This window comes from Copadichromis virginalis, linkage group LG13 (genome assembly GCF_057382275.1).
Source record: "Copadichromis virginalis isolate Kocher_CV1m ecotype Utaka linkage group LG13, C_Virginalis_male_GT1.1, whole genome shotgun sequence".
NCBI lineage: Eukaryota > Metazoa > Chordata > Actinopteri > Cichliformes > Cichlidae > Copadichromis > Copadichromis virginalis.
This window is the reverse complement of record NC_140630.1, coordinates 1,015,615-1,031,622: the sequence shown is the minus strand read 5'-3', so window position 1 is coordinate 1,031,622 and position 16,008 is coordinate 1,015,615. Positions and strand designations below refer to the sequence as shown.

General features: G+C 43.5%; 1 protein-coding gene across 1 annotated transcript in view; it reads left to right on the top strand.

Annotated features, from left to right (window-relative positions):
* pdzd8 (PDZ domain containing 8) overlaps positions 1-16,008 on the top strand; it is a 47,445-nt gene extending 31,437 nt beyond the window's left edge. The window contains exons 4-5 of the mRNA XM_085476789.1: positions 6,990-7,152; positions 7,252-16,008. Coding sequence (XP_085332915.1) covers positions 6,990-7,152; positions 7,252-9,599 — 2,511 coding nt within the window. The 3' untranslated portion in view covers positions 9,600-16,008. The remainder of the gene's footprint in view (positions 1-6,989; positions 7,153-7,251) is intronic.

The following is a 16,008-nucleotide window of genomic DNA, read 5'->3' as shown; positions in this document are numbered from 1 at the left end:
ACGAGCTAAGCATACTAACACCATCTGCACAGCCTGGAATCCTTTCATTCTCTCAAAAGTTGACGGTGTACCTTTTGTATGAATTCTGGTTGTGCTTGATGGCCGCGAACCGGTGTAATGTGGAACACAGCGCTCAGCAATCTGTCAAATGTTTTAGTACAACTTTGCTAAGCTACGGAGCTGCACCGCTCGATGGATTGTCAGAGCATTACGGCTACTAGTGATGGGTCGGTCGCGAACGGAACGGCTCTTAGAGCCGGATCTTTGACGTGAACGACGCGAGCCGGCTCCTTATCGCGAGCCGTGGTTTTTTTTTTTATTTTTCTTTCTCTCGCCGTCTCTCTCCACTTTCTTCCCGCGTCACTCCGCGTGCGAGCCTTGTGCTTTGCGCTGGGCAGAGGGGGGAGGGGCGGTAGTTACACTCAGTAGCACAGGAACAGAGCAGGAGGGAGAGAGAGAGAGCCAGGGACAACAGCGTCACATTAGAAAGGTATAGTAATCATCCACAACTATTTTCAGTTGCAGATGATAAAGGATTCAGAAAGTTTATTCATGCAGGTCCATATGACAGAGAATATGCATGTTCTTTTTGTTTTCACATTTTAATTTATATTTAATTGTGTTGTGGTTTGCAGTGTTTTGTGTTGTTTCACTTTAAATTTGTTTAAAAGGAAAAAGCTGAAAATTTAAATAGTGAAAAGTTGAAATGTGAATAGTTGATTTTTGTATTATATGATTTATTTATTACATTTTATGTGGAGTGAATAAATAAAAGTATAATTATGGTGGCCCCTAGAGACAAAGCACGTACAAACTCCGAAGCGCATAAAAACTCAAAACACGTACAAAACACAACAGAAGTGCTCCAGGATGCTAGGGGGCAGTGTTGAGCTTTTGTTACCTAGTGACTACACAAGCCAGCAAGTACCAACGACCGGATTTGGTGTGTGGTAATAACAGGAAAACGAACTTTTTTTTTATTTTTTATTTGACTATATATGAATGCTTGTGTATAAATACACAAATACACATATGCTTTCATGCTTTCAATTGTGTAATTTACGAGATCTAGGTAGCTCTGTTTTGGAAGTTCAGAGCTACCTACATCACTTATGCTAGAAATGTGTTTTGGAGTTTGTATGTGTTTTGTCTCTAGGGGCCACTGCATATATTTATATATAAACATGTATAAATAAAACCACTTTTTTTTTTTTTTTTTACACATTAGTAATTCCTTTTGTTCTCTAAAAAGAGCCGGAAATCCCATCACTAACGGCTACCGAGGAGCCTCGCGGAGTGATACGCACTGTGCTTCAACGTAATATTAGCGTATTGTGTGTGTATAAGGACCATAAATGGCACCTGTTCAGAGACGTGTTTACGAAGTGGATTTCAAACTCCAGGCTGTCAGTCACGCAGTAGAAGCTGAATTACGTAGAGTAGAAGCTTATTACGCACAGCGTCTTTGTTTACATTTTGACTGTGTAAACAAAGACTGTGTGATTTTTTTTTTTTTTTTTTTTTTTTGATTTTTTTTTTTTTTTATTATGCACCAGGTTCATAGAGCAGTCAGGTCCCCCACATGTAGCATGTAAGTTGGGACATCGTACACTGATGGACACAGCAAAGTGCCTGGGATATTGTGTGGGAATATCTATGGCAAATATGGACTAGAGCAGGGGTGGCAACTCCAGGCCTGAAGGGCCAGTGTCCTGCAGGTTTTAGATCTCACCCTGGGTCACGACACCTAAATAAAATGAGTTCATTACCAGGCGTCTGGAGAACTTCAGGACATGTTGAGGTGATTTAGCCATTCAAATCAGCTGTGTTGGATCAAGGACACATCTAAAACCTGCAGGACCCCGGCCCTCGAGGCCTGGAGTTGGACGCCCCTGGGCTAGAGGTTCCCAAGTTTGACTTCCATGTGAACCATGTTTATAAGACCATGAATCCTTCACATTTTAAATGTGGCTGACTTTGCAGTAAACTTACTCTTATGTTCATATATTCAATTTCTCCTTCTACACTTGGTCACTGTATTTAAATACAAACTAATAGAACAGGTTTAGGAGGGTTTTGTTTTTTAAACAAATGAAACTGCAGATTTATGTCTTGAAAACGAGCTAATATTAGCACTGGGCCTTTGTGCTGCTGTATAATTGGGTGCATATGAGTGACAGTGACTGCGTGTGTGTGTGTGTGTGTGTGTGTGTGTGTGTATTTGCACTTGAGCAGGATGGACTTGTGTTCTCCTGCAAATCTATTGTAGGCATTGGTACAGCAGCTGTATACACACAGCTACAAGGCTGCTCCTCATCACCTACTCTCACCTTTCAGAACCTGAAGTCCCGCCCCCTCCCCGCCGTATGCCAGTGTATCATGCAGCAGATAATAAATAAAACAGTCAGCCACTGTGTTTGCAGAGTTGTTAGTTAATACCTTAGTGATATATAAATGTTGTCTAAATGAAGTGAAATTATTTTATCATTCATAGACACACATTACAACTACCATATTTTCTTATACGTAAGGCGCATTAAACAAGACAGTCAGATAAGTCTAACTTTATTAAACTCATTCTTCTTGCTTCCTCCACTTCTGTACCATTGATTCATTAATGCTGAATTCTCTCACAGCTGCTCTATTCCCATGTTGTTGCAGTATATTAATGACTAACCTCGTATTGTGGATGGATTATCTCAGTTGTTCTCCTGCTGAAGTTTGGTCCGTTTACAGCATCCTGCCATGCGATTACATTTGTCCCTAACCATCAGGAACCCTCACGTTAACTTTTATCGAGTGAAAAGAAGTTACCGTTCATCCTCCAGCTTCACTGTGTTTATGCTAACATAGCTGTGTCGCTAGCAGTCAGGTAGCACATCATTAAATACCAGCTAGCCCAACTTCAGTAACCCTACAAACGTCACTGCTGTTTAGTTTTCTGTCTTCATTTATGTTGGAAGTGATAACAGAGCTGTACGTTTGAATTTTTTCAGAAATCTCTCAGTCAGAACATGGTATGTCATGCTTAGGTGGAAGCTAGCGAGCTAACTCCCTGCTAACTTCTAACTCTGTTAAATGTAATAAATTCAGTTTTCATGGATGCCTGGATGTTAAACTTAATTGTTACACCTGGTAGAGCAGCAACGCTGATCATTTTATTACAGATGAAAGAATTTAGACAGTTTTTAACTCTCAGTGATGCTGCAGTGTTTGTTTGACTTTGGGACCTGAAGCGACAGAGTTTAGGACCCAGATTCCTCTCCGAGGCTCCTGACTACGGTAGCCGTAATGCTCCAACAGTCCATCAAGCGGTGCGGCTTCGTAGCTCACCAAAGTCATATTAAAATATTTTTGAGCACCGTGTAGCACATAAAATCGGTTGAGGTCAGTAAGCACAACCAGAATTCTTTTTTTATTTTATTTTTTTTTTTTATTTATTTATTTTTGCCTGTCCCGTTTGGTTCTTCTGCCATCAGAATTGTTGTCTAAAGGCGAAAAAAGATGCCCAACGGATTTACTTTACCAAATGGACCATCCCAGCCTTGCCGTAATGGTCTATTTGATTCACCTTTTATTGTTTATTTTATTTATTTTTTATTTTCACTTGCTAGATACGGGACAGACTTGAATGAGGAAAAGAAAAGGGAGAAAAGAAGAGGGGGGGGAAAACAGCGGAGAAGAGGGACAGGGATAAAGGGCAAAAAACAAAAACCAACTAAATAAGCAGACAAAAAAATGCATATATCGATCATCTGGATCACCTGTTGAGAAAGAAAAAATAAAACAAGCAGAAGAAAATGAGAGCAATACAATAAACAACATCACGATGATATATGGGAATATAACAGTAAATACAAAATATTAAACATTATTGTGCAGCACATAAGATCGACAGCGCACAGTGTGCTTTGAGGTAGGAGCCTTGTGTTCTGGGGGCCTCTGGATGTCTGGAGTCTTGATCTCCTCCATACCTGCTTCATGCCCTGGAGGACGGAGCTGTGGCCCCCCCACACTCCCTAGCAGATCGTTACATGAAGGAACCTTTTAAAAACAAGCGCGTCCATGCTCACAGGTGTACACATGGGTGATCACACCCACAAACTACACCCTTTTTGGCTCCTACCTCAAAGCACAACCAGACCAGTTTTATAACGTTGTACAGCTGGTAATGTGTTTATTAAAACCTACTCTTCATAAGAGTGTAGAAAACCAAAAGTAAACACGCCTGTATTCATATAAACATCAGTCATTGAATCGTTTTGTAATTCTCATTAGCATGAGCATGACTCACAGTTGCACACTTAGTGCATTTTTGATCATGTGTTATGCAGTAGGTGCCTGTAGGATGTGCTGGGTTAACGTCTTCATTTTGGCCTGCAGCAACCTGTTGACTCTGCAGTGTTATAGTCTTCAACATGGCCAGATCAGATTAAATCTTGAGACACACACTCAATCTTTTTTTAATCATTTCAGAGAACATTACATTAACTTACCTTCATTTCCTGGAGACCAGATCGTGTCCACTACTTACCCTTCTCCACGATTCACTTCGCCGGGAACTAGGGCTGGGCGATATGACCCAAAATTCATATCTCGATATTTTTTAGCTGGATGGCGATATAAGATATATATCTTGATATTTTTTTTTAAAGCCATAAGTTGAGAACAAAAAGAGAGTTCTTAGTCACACTGTGTCCCAGATGTCACACGGGCACTTTTATTTACATACAGCGTAGATGTACATGAAGAAATTACTTAAAAATAAATTATCAGCATTTATTAAATAATCATGGTCCATAAATAAAAGAAAACAATGTTGTTTTTGTGCATAACAAAAAGCTCACAATTGTGCAGTCAAAATGTAAACTAACAGACGCTGAGCATAATAACAAAGAGACAGATTTCACAGCTGCACCACGTCTCTGAACAGGAGCCATTTGTGGTCCTTATACACACACAGTACGGTAATATTACGTTGAAGCACAGTACGTATCACTCCGCGAGGCTCCTCCTCGGTAGCCGTAATCCTCCGACAATCCATCAAGCGGTGCAGCTCCGTAGCTTAGCAAAGTCATATTAAAACATTTTTTGACAGATTGCTGAGCGCTGTGTACCACATAAAATCGGTTCGCGGTCAGTAAGCACAACCAGAATTCATACATAAGGCGCACTGTCGAGTTTTGAGAAAATGAAAGGATTTTAGGCCGTGCAGCTCCTCCGGGCTGCATGTCGTTAGCGCGGTTAGCTCGCTAACACGTTGACGCCGTCCAGCCCCACGCACGGTAACTCGCTAACGGAGATTTTCCGCTTTCATCTTGTCATTGCCTGCAGGTGAAGCTATGGGGGAGGCGGAGTTGTGTTCAGTGAATGAGAGGCGAGGCAGAGTAACGTTGCGTAGAGACAAAAGTGGACGAAAGAGAGGCAAACCTGCGGCTCCACAAGTATAATTATAACATAACATAGACTATATCGATATAAACGATATTGTCACATCTTATATCTCGTATGAAAATATATCGATATTTTTTAAAAACTCGATATATCGCCCAGCCCTACCGGGAACCTCTTTTTCTCCCCAAATGGAACTGTATTGTTCCCAACATATCAGTAATACAACTACACACACAGGAAGCAAGTGGTGATGCTGTTTGTGAGGCAGACGAGAAAGGAAGCCAGTGAGCCCATTAATGAAGCACAATGAAGACTCTCACACTGAGCTGAATTATTCCCAGCCCCATGCATGACTGGAGTCCTGCTCCAGATTTTATCAATGTGCGACACAATGGTGCAGGCAAATACGCACACACTGACAGCTACACGCTAACATGTCGCTCTTTATTCTGTTTAAACACACTGTATGTTGGGTAGATCATTTAGAAACACCAGTTAGTGTAGCTGAGGGGAAGCAGAGTACTTGGAGGACACCCACCCAGGCAGGGGGCCATGCCGACTCCTGCAGTACGTTCTGCTGGTTGGTGCTGGGAAGCATCAGTGCTGACTCTGCTTCCCGCAGTTGTGTGATGAATGAAAATGGAGAGGTTTAAAATGTCAAGCTTACTTATCCCGTATAATGAGAAATTTTAAAATAAGAAACATTTGACATAAAGAGAATGGATCAGTTTTTATAAACAGTATATAATGTGATGTTTGACTTCATGTGCACCTTAACCAACTGTGCAGACTATATAGATCAGATGCTTATTCATGGACAGCACCAACTCACTCACTGCCTTCCAGCAGAACTGTAACAAATCCACAGCAGGGAGATTACAGTCGTTTGTCTCAGTCTGCTCACATCGTGTCAGCCCCCCTTTATTGTTCTCTGTAAACCAGACATGGGTCTCTTCATGTGTTTTCCACCTGCTCTTTCATCCTGGAACATCCAGTTAGGTCACAAAATATCAGCTTTTTTCTACCATCGGTTCTGTACATTACCACAATCAAGTTTCAATAAAACAACTAGGATGGAGTTGAAGTGCAGGCTTTCAGCTTTAATTTAGTGGGTTTAACAAAAAGATTGATTAAAAATGAATGAAGAAGAAAAACTCAGTGCATCATGGGAATCCCCCAGCAGCCTAAGCTTCAGAGATCCAGCCCTAACTATATGCTGTAGCAAAAAGGAAAGTTTTAAACCTGTGGGGGCACCCACTGTGCTCAACAGTGCTCGGTTTAGGTGCCCATCAGGTCTCAAAGATGGGGTCGGATTATTCAAGACGCTGTTTGTGACCGTTTCAAACACAGTAACCTGCTAACTCGGACTCATTGGAAGGAGCTTCAAAAAACAAACTAATTCATTTTTGCAATATTTTTTATTTCTCAGACCTAATTATTTACACTTTCTTCCAAAACAGCGTGTGACTACATTAAACCTCTCTCACACTGCATTACTATACAAAGTTAAACATTTGTAAACGTTTGTGACTTTTAACCACTAGTCGGTCGTAGTCTTAAATGTGCTTTTTTTCCTTCTTTCTCTCTTGCATCAGACGGAGATTATCAAGGGGACATGTGGCAGTGTGGGGATGACGTTCAGGCACGTCACTGCCAGTGAGGGCGATGCAGTGCATGTTTGCATCGAGACAGTTTTGCCCAACTCCCCAGCAGCTTTGGCAGAGCTGCAAAAGGGTGATCGTCTCATTGAAATTGGAGGTCCGAGGTGTTTGTGTTACTTTCTAACATGAAACATTCGTTTCTTTGCACTTCTAATTTGAAACTTGCATGATCTCATTCTTCTTTTCTCGTTAACAGGTGTTAAAGTGACGTCCTCGGTTCAGGTACCAAAACTGTTAAAGCAGGCCGGAGAAAAGGTGTTGGTACTTTACGAGAGACCAGTACGTCATCAGACTCCCTCTTTGGGAAACCCGGCAGCTCTGCAGGAAGGACTTGAAGAAATTGGTTTCATGTCCCAGCAAGCAGGTTATGAGGAAGAGCCAGCCCCCATCAGCACCCTTTCTGACCTGTCTGACAGCAAAGACGTAGACTCTGAGTTTGAAGAGTTGATTGTGGAATCCAAGTCTAGCGGTGGCACTGCTGGGCAAAATAGCAGTGCCACAATTATCAGTGAGACCAAGGAGGATTTCTTACTTACAGTAAACCAAAGCCCCAAAAGGACTGTAGCCAACCTGGCTTCTAAGCCTCTTGGTACTATATCACCCATCCTCAACCGCAAGTTAAACCTGGTGGGTCTCCAGTCACCACTAAAGCCCCAGCCCAAAGAATCACCAAAGCCCTCCCCACAAAAGACCAGTAGTGATCCAGGGGAGGTTCTGCAACGCCCTACTGTCCCTCCCCCACCTCCCCCTTCCCGCCCTCCAGTTCCACCACGACCGCAGATAAGGTTGACGTCGGCATCCTCCGAAACGAGCCTTTTGGAAAGTGTGGATTCTGCAGCTGCTAATGTCACCGCTGCTCCTTCCATTACTAAGACGACCAGTGCTTCAGAAAAGTCTCCAGAAAAGGTTCACCGCGCTGGACCCGGTGAGGACAAGTCTGCCACCGAAAAGGCATGCGTCAAACAAATGGAGGCGAAACAGTCCAGCAAGGCAACGGACATGAGTGAGGAGGTACTTCCATCAACTGTGACCAGCAGCAGCAGCAAGGCCGATCAAGCAAAGGACAAAGCATCGGAGAGCTCCTCCAGTACACGGGACAGTGTAGAGGACCACTCCCTGTGGGAATCCACAGAAACCATGTTTCGTAACCAAACGGCACACTGGTCCAAGGCATCTGTGGTGTTTGAGGTAGAGAGCAACCATAAATACCTTAATGTGGCCCTGTGGTGCAAAGATCCCTTTAAACTGGGCAGTCTGATATGCCTGGGTCATGTGAGCCTCCAGTTGGAGCACATAGCTCTGGAATGTATGGCCACATCTTCAGGAGAGTACCAGAGCACCTTCAGGTTGGGGGCTCCAGAGCCCAGAGCTAACGTCAGTCGCACTGCATTACGCAGTCTCAGCACCCACAAAGGTTTCAATGAGAAGCTGTGTTATGGAGATGTTACTTTAAACTTCTGTTACTTAGCTGAGGGGGAGCTGGACTATCCAGTTGGGCTGGTGGAAAGAGAAACAGAGGGCAGTGTTCAGGAGGAGGACCTGAGGGAGAGGGAACCCGTCCCTGCAGCGCCACGCGAGGACTTGACCTACAGCGCGCTGCAGTTGCAGGAGGTCCGTCATAACTTCCAGGACACACAGTTCCAGAACCCCACCTGGTGTGAGTACTGCAAGAAAAAGGTTTGGACCAAGGCAGCCTCTCAGTGCATGGTCTGCGCCTATGTTTGCCACAAAAAGTGCCAGGAGAAGTGCCTCACTGAAAATCCTTTTTGTGTGGCCACAGCCGAACGCCGTGGAGCTGACCTCGAAGCCAAATCCACCATAAACCGCGCCACCACGGGTCTAACTCGCCACATTATCAACACCAGCTCCCGTCTGCTTAACCTTCGCCAGGTGCCCAAGGCTCGGTTTACCGAACAGGTAGCCGACGTGGTGCCGGGAGCGGTGGAGCCCTCGCCTAAACATACCCCCAACACATCTGACAATGAAAGCAGCGATACTGAAACGTACACCAGTGGTGCCAGCCCCTCAAAGCAGCCAGCTGGAAGCGGTGGGAGCAGTAAACTGGTACGTAAGGAGGGCGGGCTGGACGACAGTGTGTTCATAGCTGTGAAGGAGATAGGTCGCGACCTTTACCGGGGGCTGCCCACAGACGAGCGCTCCCAGAAGTTGGAGTTGATGCTGGACAAACTGCAACAGGAAATTGACCAGGAGCTGGAGCACAATAACACCCTTCTGCTGGAGGAGAGGGAAGCCACAGATGCACGCCGCAAGGCCCTTATCAGCACTGCCCTGGCCAAGTCAGGGGAGAGACTCCAGGCCCTCACCCTGCTCATGATTCACTACCGCGCAGGGATCGAGGACTTGGAGTCGGTGGAAAGCACTTCTCCTTCAGAGCAGCGAGGCTTTAAGGGCAAAGAAGAAGGTCTGGAGGAAGAGGCGCTCCTGGGGACAGAGGTCTACGACAGCGACATGTGCAGCCCCGTAGATGTGCCGCTGCTGGACGACATTACCGAAGAGCAGATCTGTGTGGAGGCTCTGCACTAAAATAAGACTGCATTTAAAATACGGGGATGTGGGCGTCGAGCGTCACCTGTAATTTGTTTGTTTCCTTTTTCATGTCAAAATGAAAATAGTTTCAAGGCCGTTCCTTACAAGGACCGTACGGTAAAGCCGCTATTGATCTACTGATTTCCATGCGTGAGGTTTTTAAAGGGAAGAATGAAAGTTGCACGTGAGTTATCGAACGCCAGCTACACATTGATCCCTTTGGTTTCCTGCGACCTGAGAATGTCACTGTATGCATTTAATGCAGGTTGCTGTCTTACCTTTTATTTTGGAGAACAATTATGAAACATGAAGAGCAACAAGGGTTTGTATTGTTGGCTGAAGGATCCTGCGAGCAGTCCTGATTTTTCTTTTGTAAAATGTTTGAGTTATCACAGCGATCGGTGGGGTTTCACTTCTGCACATGTGTCGTTTATATATTGTTTTCCTCAGTGTTTTGATTGGTTGGTCTGTATTCAGACAATCTGTTGTTTTTATTTTATTGTTCTTTAAATGTCCCTGGGTGCAAGATGATCCCATCGAGTTATGAATATTTCTGTAAATGTTATATTTCGTTGAGAACATTCCTCCGGTGTGCACAGCGGTTCTGTGGCACGTTGTTGGTAAGTGTGAGAGAGACATGATCTCTGAATGTGAGCCGGGAGCCTGTGTGATGTTGAAACCGCTTTAGCACCTGTGTTTTCAATCCACACCTGGTTTGATCCTGATTGTTTGCCTTTAAGTTGTTTCCAAACGAATGTCTGTTCTTTTCCACGTTGTGTCTGTACACAGCTGTTTGGCACCACCCTCCCTCTGTCCTTTAAAATGCTGAGCATTAAGTCTGTTTGACTGTGTCAAAAAACAGCTATAGCTCCCAAAGCGCCATGATCTTCATTCACTGTTTACAGCTGCTGAGAACAAGAAGACATCTGCGTGTTGGGGAAATCTGCCTGTAACCCTGAACACAGTCCTTGTGACATGTCATGTGATGCTATAGAAGGAGATGTACTGTATGAAACGCTCGAATAGAAGAAGCCTTTTGTTGTTAAATAGACTTCATGTGTAAGTTATGAGGAGCTAAAACACTGCAGTGAATGAAGTACAGGAGCAGCAGGTGTAAAGGCAAACCTCGTCACTGTTGTGACTATGAGAATGTCTCATCTTTGCTGACAGCAGTTGGTCTCTGATGTTCACCTGTGACTCGCTCTGTGTCCTTGTGGCTTCTGGTTGAACGTCACTTTGTCAGTGGAGAGCAGGTGTGAATGGGTGAAGTCAGTGAAGCTGACCTATTCAAAAGCCACGAGTGAAGATCTGCATAGACGAGCCTACAATCTGCTCTTCACACTCCAGTGTTACCGACTGAAGATCCAACAAGATCAGAAATGTCCCCGTCTGCTGTGGTTAATCTGTTGCTTATGTGCTGTGGATATTGACACACTGGTTGCTATAGCTGTCTTTTGATCTTTGTGCAATATTTGTTTTATGAAGCGCTGCTGCTGCTTTTCCTCGTCCACTGAACTCACACGCTTCTGCCCCCACTCACAGCCCTCCCCGTGGAAACTCCACAGTGAGTAAAAGCTCCGCCCACTGCTTTGACCACTGCTTTGAGCAGATTGAGATGGTGTGTTTTTTGTGTGTATGTATGACGGATGTTGTTTTTTGAGAAAGCCTCGTGTGATGAAGCTTTATTGTACATACGCTAAATAAACAAAATCACATGAACTCCCATTGGTTCATCGTGTTGTTGCTTCTCTGCTTGAGCGCTAAAAAAACGCTCTTTACTACCAGTTTCATTCACACAGACGTTCAAAACGCTTTTTCTCTGTGCCCAAGTTATTTCGAACCAACACTTATTGATTAATGCGTCAGGAGAAACTCGGGGCTTATGACAGTAACATTGATGCAAGTCTTCACGTGATGACCGGCACACCATCGTTCAGCCTTTGTAGTGAACTCAGCGTCACAAAAAGCTTTATTTTACTATCAAGAAGTTCCACTTGGAAGGCCAAAACCAAAAGTTAGCTATGACACTACTAGCACGGTGTATTCAGATTGAATTTGGAAACGTAGTGGCTTAAAGCCAACACCATATTTCCCACAGAAACCAGGACCATCTATGGATGGGAAAGTTGCTCAGTTGGGCCTGTTTTCATGAGAGGTGCACCTATGACGCTACATGCAAAGACCAGTGTGAATATGTATGATGACAACGTTGTACAGTTTGACTTCTGTGCTAAAATTGCCACACAGTAGGAAAAGTGCATGTATGTATTTATGTGCATCAAAACCTCAGCCTTTACGTTGCTCTAAGTGCTCAGTTTCAGATCGATTGTTCTACTGTTGGCTCAGCGTGAGGTCAAAGAAAGGGAACATATAAGAGGGTGTTTTAGGAAGAGCTAAGCTACATTTACCAATAGGGACCAATGGCAGTGTGAAAGGCTGTTTTAAAGCCGTTCCATTCTCAATATCACTTGTCGAACTTTCCTTTCGATTCTCATCGAGCTCTCGTTGGCTCCACATTGGGAGTGACCACCATTGCCAAAAAGCATTTGTTACTTAATTACTCCCAGGAGCACGTCATTTGTTACACTACTTGTTACATTACTTTTGCATTTCTCTGTAAAATGACCTGAAACACATTCTTACATAATTACCAGTTAACACTATAAACCTGTAGGCTGCAGGCGCACACACTAACACAAATCCCTATCCTAACGAGGACACACGTGTCTGTCTCAGTATTTAGGCATGAACACAAAGCAAAACCTGCACAGACTTTAAAGATTACAACAGTGACTGTGCTTTAGAAACGGAGACTGACTACTCAACACTGCTCTTTGTGTTGAAGTTTGGGCTGTGAATGCTGCAGCCTGCATTCACTTCAGTCTTGGCTAGCTTACCGTTAGCATGCTGTCTGTGCTGATGTCTGCAAAGAGCCAAAGTTGTGTAATACAGTTGTTCATGGCCTTTTTTGCTGTCTGAAAGAGACGTTCCTTCACAGACATACAGAATAAGACTAACCTGTGAAAACACTTTGACAGCAGCTTCTTAATGTGGAAATATTCACAGTTCAAAGAGAAAGCTACTTTGAGCTGTGAATAGTACAAAGCTACGCTGAAAGAGTTCATGGAGACAGAAATAAGGTCCCCTTCTCTACGCTGCAGTAGTTTCCTCTTGAAGTTTTTTAGAAGTTGTTCTTTGAAACCCAAGAAAGTTTTTAAGTTCCAAGTGCAAGCCTTTCATTTACCGTATACGAGTGGCCTGACGCCGTGTCTCAGTACCTTTGCTGTATTCTTTGGTTGCACTAGGTTAACCCCCAAAATAACCAACCCATTAATGTCTTAAACAATTCTTTAAAACCTCTAAAAGGTTTTTCAAATGATCCTTTAAGTTTAGAATTTGAGTTTAAATGTCTTCATTTTGCCTTTAAGTCACATATTTAATTAATTCATTAAAATTTTCATTGAACTGAGTCACAAAGATAACTTGACAGTTTTAAGTGATCGACAGTAAGAAACAGTCTGATTAAACATTTGCAAATGATGCTTGAATGACTGGAAAACAGTCTAATAACAAAGTGCAACGGATTGAACATAGTGTGAAATTAGCAGCGAGGCTGTAGACTCGTTTCCAATCAAATACATCGATAACTTCTCACTTATGGGGCGATCGTGGCTCAAGAGTTGGGAGGTCGCCTTGTAATCGGAAGGTTGCCGGTTCGAGCCCCGGCTTGGACAGTCTCGGTCGTTGTGTCCTTGGGCAAGACACTTCACCCGTTGCCTACTGGTGGTGGTGGTCAGAGGGCCCGGTGGCGCCAGTGTCAGGCAGCCTCGCCTCTGTCAGTGCGCCCCAGGGTGGCTGTGGCTACAATGTAGCTGCCATCACCAGTGTGTGAATGTGTGTGTGAATGTGTGGATGACTGGATATGTAAAGCGCTTTGGGGTCCTTAGGGACTAGTAAAGCGCTATATAAATACAGACCATTTACCATTTACCATCTCTGCTATTTTTTTTAACGCATTAAGGATTTTGTTTTGCTTTACCATTGAAAATGATAATCATCACAGCAGAGACAGCACCGCTGCTAGTGTCATTGAATGATGATCTTTGATAGCGTGTCCCCAGCTCCTCATTGAAGGCTGTGTAGTGTACCATTTAAGGCCATAGCCTCGCCCCCTTCAGAAATTGTGAAACTAATTTGTAAAATAGTTGCACACAGAAATGTAATATTACATAGAAAGCTCTGGTTCACCTACACTGCTGCAAGAACAAGTGTTTCAGGCTTCAGTGAAGAGGGAAAGGAGGTATCGTGTGAGCATCTGCAAAGTAATTGAAGGCCAGTGTTGAGATGGACAGCCTGATTACAGAGTGTCTGCTCCCACATTCCCCCGTCATGACAACCCATCTGCTGTCTTCAAGCGCTCGGCACGACTAATCAACATGAGGATTTCTGGGACCTGTTAAAGTGCTACGTGTTAGCCACACGCATGTTATTTTTGTGTACATTCTGAGGTATCATGTGGATGATATGAAGCCTCAGCTCGACCAACATTTGGTCTGAATGCTCAGTGTTTTAAATTCACCGTCCAGATATTTAGAGGTGTCGTCTTTACGGAGAAAACTGCTTTTGCACAGTATACAACATTTAATAGAGCATATGGTGTTCCCACAAGTATGAAAAACAATCCAGTCAAATACATATAAGACTGACAGAGTGACATATTTTCAATAGATTCTGACCAAAACCACAAAACGTGCACAAAAATACCCAGAAACGACTCGTAGATTGGTCGTTAGAGTTCAGAGAGGAGTGTTGGGCGTGTTGATCCCAGCTCAGTCCAGCGAGGCCCGTTCTGGATAAACAAGTCTAGATGGTTTATATTAATGGTAGTGTTTTACTCTTGCTTAAATCTAGTACAGGTTTTCACAGTTCAGAAAGAGGAAAAAGAAAAAGCATATGGCACAAGATTCAGTACATTATAAACACCATAAACATTACAAGAACCTTTTTAAGAAACAAGGCCATCAAAATGTAACAACTAATTAGTTTGTAGTTTTACAAACATTTTGACAAACAGCGCTATACTACAAAGAAACAAAAAATGATCTGTCATCTATCTTAAGACATAATCTCATGATGGTTCAAAGGTTACGGGGCGGAGCCAAAAACTGCACTGAATCCAGCTTGCATTCAATAATCATTTGCTGCACAAGCTAGTTATCCTGTAGGGTCAGCTACGCTGTCATGATACAGACGTTTCTCTGTCTTTGCTTTCAGTTGGGATGAATTAAGCTTGTAATAGAAGGTCAGTTCAGTTCTGCACTTCTAATATAACATTCACACCATTGCTCCATAGTGTAGTGGTTAACACATCGAGGTTCAAGAGTGTGAGGGGATACCTGCCACTGCCAAGACTGTCTGCGTCAGATCAAACGGTCCATCCGTTGTGCATCAGCAGCTGAAGGTAGCTTATGTTCTTGACCCGGTATAGTACTGTATGATGTGCACGCTGTGTACTCGACACAGCGTGCACATCATACACACTATCGTATGTTTTAAACTTTCTTTCCCTCTGTGAACACGCTCTGATTTACCTCATGTCTAAATAGAGCCGTACAAATAAATTTGACTTGAAGTGACCCTGTGCATGTGTTTTTATTTTCTATCAAGCAATTTAATTAAGGATTCGTTATTATCATTACAAACTCAGATGTTTCTGGGGTCACCTATAAACGAATGATGATTGTGAATGACATCCAGTCACACTGCGTCATTCTGTACCTGATTTAAATGTGGCCACGCCCTCTTGACTCACGCTGTCATTGCCACTGCTACACATGAAGCTTACGATCTTACAATCCTGACTCACGGATGTTTGTATTTGCTAGTTCTTGTTGCAGATGCACTTCATACATACAAGCCAGCAGAATGCAGGAGCACATCGCTGCAATCACAAGTGTTTCTAGGTTAGCAGTATAGCACACAGCTGCTGCCAGCTGCCAACATATCAAAGCCAACAATAAACATGTTCTCCAGTATGCTGACCTAGTCCTCCGCTCTGGTGGAGCTCGTTGTGATTGTACTAAACAGATACAGCTTCTCAACACAGACTTCTTGTCTTTTCCATAACTGATATTTTGACACAGCACAGGAAGCACAGATGTAAGAAACAACATTAATGATGGCTCAGAAAGGCTCAGGGCAAGGTCACCAGGAAACAACCCTACCCCATACTCAACCGCAGCTGGTTACACGCTTCTAACTGTCAATCAAAATGCTGCTGCTTCCACTATTGGCCACAATAAAAATCAGTGCAGAAACTGCATGCTGTTGTGTTGTCCAACAGGATCTGTATGCTTCATCTGGTTCCCTTCAGAAATGAATGAATTAAAGTTTTATTTTAAATCAG